The 6274-nt window shown below is 47.0% G+C and overlaps 1 protein-coding gene across 1 annotated transcript in view; it reads left to right on the top strand.

Moving 5' to 3' along the window:
- The first annotated feature begins 2160 nt into the window (after window positions 1-2160).
- The window catches only part of LOC130131368 (caveolae-associated protein 2-like), a 29959-nt gene continuing 25845 nt past the window's right edge, over window positions 2161-6274 (top strand). The window contains exons 1-2 of the mRNA XM_056301039.1: window positions 2161-3116; window positions 4985-5125. Coding sequence (XP_056157014.1) covers window positions 2865-3116; window positions 4985-5125 — 393 coding nt within the window. The 5' untranslated portion in view covers window positions 2161-2864. The remainder of the gene's footprint in view (window positions 3117-4984; window positions 5126-6274) is intronic.

Raw genomic sequence — 6274 nt, 5'->3', positions numbered from 1 at the left:
CCCAGGAGGACAAAAGAAGTGATATAAAGACAACATTGAGGCCCACGTCAAAAGGTTTGGCACTAACCTTAACACCTGGGGACAAGCAGCAAAAAACAGGGAGGTCTGGAGACTGGCTGTCCATGAGGGTGCTGCGTGGTACAACCATGACCTCCATCATGCTGCTGGAAACAAGCAGACTCAGAAAGGAGCGAGTTACCAGAGTTACCGGAAAGGCCCAAACCACACCCTCAACCACTTCTTCACACCCCTGCTCACATTGCCCCAAAATATGTGGCTTCAGGATCGGCCTCTATGCCCACCTGAAGACCTACAAGGACCCAGAAGGAGGACAGTCATACTCGACCCTGGGAGGATATGTAGTGTACTATGTTATTTTCTGCTTTATCTTTAGTTTAGGTGTGTCTCTGCATATATTGTATATTTGTGTATATTATATCTGTGTATTGTCTCTTTGTGTACACTGTGTCTGCTACTGTTGTGTTTCATGGTAAGTCACATCTCAGTGCAAGATCTTTCTGTCTGAGACTCATGTGGATTAGAGGGTTTGGTTGTTCAGCTGCAGAAGGAAGGCCTCAGTTGTGGATAAAATATTACAGTAAACAGCAAAAGTACTCAACCACAGTCGAGTCAAGACATGAAAAGAATCCAGCCAACCAACATCCATGTCGTCTGAATGGAGCCGTACTGGTTCTGCTTGTTACCAGAGTCACTCTGTGGTGTAGGGCAACACAATAACCAAGTATGTTAAGCTGTCGCTACTGTACATCACTCCATCCTCTTCTGTTCTGCTCCATTCTGTTCTGTTCTGTTCCGTTCTGTTCTGCTCTATTCTGTTCTGTTCCGTTCTGTTCTGTTCTGTTCTGCTATGTTCTGTTCTATTCTGTTCTGTTCTGCTCTATTCTGTTCCGTTCTGTTCTGCTCTATTCTGTTCTGTTCCGTTCTGTTCTGTTCTGCTATGTTCTGTTCTGTTCTGTTCTGTTCTATTCTGCTCCATTCTGTTCTGTTCTGTTCTGCTCTATTCTGTTCTGTTCTATTCTGCTCCATTCTGTTCCGTTCCATTCTGTTCTGTTCTGTTCTGCTCTATTCTGTTCCGTTCTGTTCTATTCTGCTCTGCTCTATTCTGTTCTGTTCTGCTCTATTCTGTTCTGTTCTGCTCTATTCTGTTCCGTTCTGTTCTATTCTGCTCTATTCTGTTCCGTTCTGTTCTGTTCTGTTCTGCTCTATTCTGTTCTGTTCCGTTCTGTTCTGTTCCGTTCTGTTCTGTTCTGCTATGTTCTGTTCTGTTCTGTTCTATTCTGCTCCATTCTGTTCTGTTCTGCTCTATTCTGTTCTGTTCTATTCTGCTCCATTCTGTTCTGCTCCATTCTGTTCCGTTCCATTCTGTTCTGTTCTGTTCTGTTCCGTTCTGTTCTATTCTGCTCTATTCTGTTCTGTTCTGCTCTATTCTGTTCTGTTCTGCTCCATTCTGTTCCGTTCTGTTCTGTTCTGTTCTATTCTGCTCTATTCTGTTCTGCTCTATTCTGTTCTGTTCCGTTCTGTTCTGTTCTGTTCTGCTATGTTCTGTTCTGTTCTATTCTGTTCTGTTCTATTCTGCTCCATTCTGTTCTGTTCTGTTCTGCTCTATTCTGTTCTGTTCTATTCTGCTCCATTCTGTTCTGCTCCATTCTGTTCTGTTCTGTTCCGTTATGTTCCGTTCTGTTCTGTTTCACTCTGCTCTTTGCAGGAGAGAAGAAGGCCCCTCTTCCAGATGACTTCACCATTTAAACATGAGAGAGACAGACAGAGAGACAGACAGACAGACAGAGAGACAGACAGACAGACAGACAGAGAGACAGACAGACACAGAGACAGACAGACACAGAGACAGACAGACAGAGAGACACAGAGACAGACAGACACAGAGACAGACAGACAGACAGACAGTTGTTTTGCCGTGTTTCTTGGTAGAGCGAGTAAGACGCACACAGACGCGTAGTTCATTCTCCAACACACACTCACTCACACGCACATACGCATACACACACGCACGCAGGCACTCCTATGCAGTCGTCGTGGTAACAGGCCCCTCCTCCCTGGGCCATGGGTGGAGTAGAAGATTTTCAGCTGCGGGGCAGAAACTTTCTCTGAAAGACAGAGAGAGGGAGAGACAGGCAGAGAGAGACAGGCAGAGAGAGAGAGAGAGACACACACACACACACACACACACACACACACACACACACACACACACACACAGACAGGCGCAGAGAGAGAGAAAGCAAGACAGAGAGGGAGCGAGACAGGCAGAGAGAGAGACACACACACACACACACACAGAGACAGACACAGAGAGAGAGAAAGCAAGACAGAGAGGGAGAGAGAGACACACACACACACACACACACACACACACAGAGACAGACACAGAGAGAGAGAAAGCAAGACAGAGAGGGAGCGAGACAGGCAGAGAGAGAGAGACACACACACACACACACACACACACACACACAGAGCGAGACAGACAGACAGACAGAGAGAGAGAGAGAGGGGAGACAGGCAGAGAGAGAGAGCGAGAGGTTGTGTGTGAAGGGGTGTGGCTGTTTTCAGGGCTGTAGAAGGAAAGTTTCCTTGCTTCAGACATTTTTCCTTCCTGCGTCACACACAGACGCACACACACACACACACACACACACACAGACGCACACAGAGTTTAACAAGGCTGTTCCCACAGAGGAGCGAGAGGGAGAGCGAGCGAGAGAGCGCGAGAGACGGAGGCAGAAAGAAAGACAGGAGCAGCAGTGAGAGAGCAGAAAGTGCAGGGCTGTGTTTGTGTTGTGACTTGGCAGACGGTGTGTGTCCGTGTGTGACCTGGTTGTGCGGTGATGTGTGAGGATCCCGTCCACTCCGACTGGATCATGGTGAGCAGCGACACGCACCAGACTCAAGACCTGCTGGTCCCCGACCCGGCGGCCGGCTCCGAGCTCCAGGCTCCGGGGGCCAGAGAGGAGGGCGGGCCGAGCTTCGGCCCGGAGAAGATCAGCCAGGGCCCGGTCAACGCCATCACCGTCCTCACCCTGCTGGACAAGCTGGTCAACATGCTGGACACCGTGCAGGAGAACCAGCACAAGATGGAGGTGTGTGACTCCCTTCAGCCCTCACCCATGGCTTCTCTCTCTCTCTCTCTCTCCGGGTTTCTGTGTGTTTCTGTCTGTGTCTGTCTGTGTGTGTATAGATGAGTGTTTCTGTGGATGTGTGTGTGTGTGTGTATAGATGAGTGTTTCTGTGGATGTGTGTTTAGATGAGTTTTACTGTGGATGTGTGTGTGTATAGATGAGTGTTACTGTGGATGTGTGTGTGTGTGTATTGATGAGTGTTACTGTGGATGTGTGTGTGTGTGTATAGATGAGTGTTTCTGTGGATGTGTGTGTGTGTGTTTAGATGAATTTTACTGTGGATGTGTGTGTGTGTATAGATGAGTGTTACTGTGGATGTGTGTGTGTGTGTGTGTGTGTATAGATGAGTGTTACTGTGGATGTGTGTGTGTGTATAGATGAGTGTTACTGTGGATGTGTGTGTGTGTGTATAGATGAGTGTTTCTGTGGATGTGTGTGTGTGTGTGTATAGATGAGTGTTTCTGTGGATGTGTGTGTGTGTGTATAGATGAGTGTTTCTGTGGATGTGTGTGTGTGTTTAGATGAGTTTTACTGTGGATGTGTGTGTGTATAGATGAGTGTTACTGTGGATGTGTGTGTGTATAGATGAGTGTTACTGTGGATGTGTGTGTGTGTATAGATGAGTGTTACTGTGGATGTGTGTGTGTGTGTGTATAGATGAGTGTTTCTGTGGATGTGTGTGTGTGTGTTTAGATGAGTTTTACTGTGGATGTGTGTGTGTAGATGAGTGTTACTGTGGATGTGTGTGTGTATAGATGAGTGTTACTGTGGATGTGTGTGTGTATAGATGAGTGTTACTGTGGATGTGTGTGTGTGTTTAGATGAGTGTTACTGTGGATGTGTGTGTGTTTAGATGAGTGTTACTGTGGATGTGTGTGTGTAGATGAGTGTTACTGTGGATGTGTGTGTGTATAGATGAGTGTTACTGTGGATGTGTGTGTGTATAGATGAGTGTTACTGTGGATGTGTGTATGTGTATGTGTGTGTGTGTGTGTGTGTGTGTGTGTGTGTGTGTGTGTGTGTAGATGAGTGTGTGTGTGTGTGTGTGTGTGAGTATTGTGTTATTGGATCAGATTATCAGCTTCTTGTATCTTCTAAATGTTCCATGACAGTTTACAGTTTAGGTGAATTTCAGTCTGACACTTTCGAAATGAAGTTGTCAGAAACACTTGAAGTGTGTTTACTGCTGGACACCGTGTCCCACTGGACATACAACACCATGCTGGACACACAACATGCTGGACACCACGTCCCACTGGACACACAACACCATGCTGGACACACAACATGCTGGACACCGTGTCCCACTGGACATACAACACCATGCTGGACACACAACATGCTGGACACCACGTCCCACTGGACACACAACACCATGCGGGACACCACGTCCCACTGGACACACAACACCATGCTGGACACACAACATGCTGGACACCACGTCCCACTGGACACACAACACTATGCTGGCATGACCACACATCTACAGCGATTGACAGAATAACTGATTGGTGTGTAGGTTGAGTGACAGATGGATGGTTTTGATTGGTGTGTAGGTTGAGTGACAGATGGATGGTTTTGATTGGTGTGTAGGTTGAGTGACAGATGGATGGTTTTGATTGATGTATAGGTTGAGTGACAGATGGATGGTTTTGATTGATGTATAGGTTGAGTGAGAGATGGATGGTTTTGATTGATGTATAGGTTGAGTGACAGATGGATGGCTTTGATTGGTGTGTAGGTTGAGTGACAGATGGATGGTTTTGATTGGTGTATAGGTTGAGTGACAGATTGATGAGCTGGGGCGTGGCTGCTGTGTGGTTGTGCAGGTGCGGCAGGCGGAGATGGAGGGCGTGGTCAGAGGGATCCAGGCTGACATGACCAAACTGTCCAAGAGCCACAGCTACACCTCCAACACCGTCAGCAAGCTGCTGGACAAGAGCCGCAAGGTCTCCGTCACCATGAAGGAGGTCAGTCTGTTTCTGTGTGTGTCTGTTTCCGTGTGTGTCTGTTTCCGTGTGTGTCTGTTTCTGTGTGTGTCTGTTTCTGTGTGTGTCTGTTTCCGTGTGTGTCTGTTTCTGTGTGTCTGTTTCTGTGTGTGTCTGTTTCTGTGTGTGTCTGTTTCTGTGTGTGTCTGTTTCTGTGTGTGTCTGTTTCCGTGTGTGTCTGTTTCCGTGTGTGTCTGTTTCTGTGTGTCTGTTTCTGTGTGTGTCTGTTTCTGTGTGTGTCTGTTTCTGTGTGTGTCTGTTTCCGTGTGTTGCTGTTTCTGTGTGTGTCTGTTTCTGTGTGTGTCTGTTTCTGTGTGTGTCTGTTTCTGTGTGTGTCTGTTTCCGTGTGTTGCTGTTTCTGTGTGTGTCTGTTTCTGTGTGTGTCTGTTTCTGTGTGTGTCTGTTTCTGTGTGTGTCTGTTTCCGTGTGTTGCTGTTTCTGTGTGTGTCTGTTTCTGTGTGTGTCTGTTTCCGTGTGTGTCTGTTTCCGTGTGTGTCTGTTTCTGTGTGTGTCTGTTTCTGTGTGTGTCTGTTTCCGTGTGTGTCTGTTTCCGTGTGTGTCTGTTTCCGTGTGTGTCTGTTTCTGTGTGTGTCTGTTTCTGTGTGTGTCTGTTTCCGTGTGTGTCTGTTTCTGTGTGTGTCTGTTTCTGTGTGTGTCTGTTTCCGTGTGTTGCTGTTTCTGTGTGTTGCTGTTTCTGTGTGTGTCTGTTTCTGTGTGTGTCTGTTTCTGTGTGTGTCTGTTTCTGTGTGTGTCTGTTTCCGTGTGTTGCTGTTTCCGTGTGTTGCTGTTTCTGTGTGTGTCTGTTTCCGTGTGTGTCTGTTTCCGTGTGTGTCTGTTTCCGTGTGTGTCTGTTTCCGTGTGTGTCTGTTTCTGTGTGTGTCTGTTTCTGTGTGTGTCTGTTTCTGTGTGTGTCTGTTTCTGTGTGTGTCTGTTTCTGTGTGTGTCTGTTTCCGTGTGTGTCTGTTTCTGTGTGTCTGTTTCTGTGTGTGTCTGTTTCTGTGTGTGTCTGTTTCTGTGTGTGTCTGTTTCCGTGTGTTGCTGTTTCTGTGTGTGTCTGTTTCTGTGTGTGTCTGTTTCTGTGTGTGTCTGTTTCTGTGTGTGTCTGTTTCCGTGTGTTGCTGTTTCTGTGTG

Source organism: Lampris incognitus, chromosome 21 (genome assembly GCF_029633865.1).
Source record: "Lampris incognitus isolate fLamInc1 chromosome 21, fLamInc1.hap2, whole genome shotgun sequence".
NCBI classification, from domain to species: Eukaryota; Metazoa; Chordata; class Actinopteri; order Lampriformes; family Lampridae; genus Lampris; species Lampris incognitus.
The sequence above is the reverse complement of the archived record's forward strand: the minus strand, read 5'-3'. Positions and strand labels throughout refer to the sequence as shown.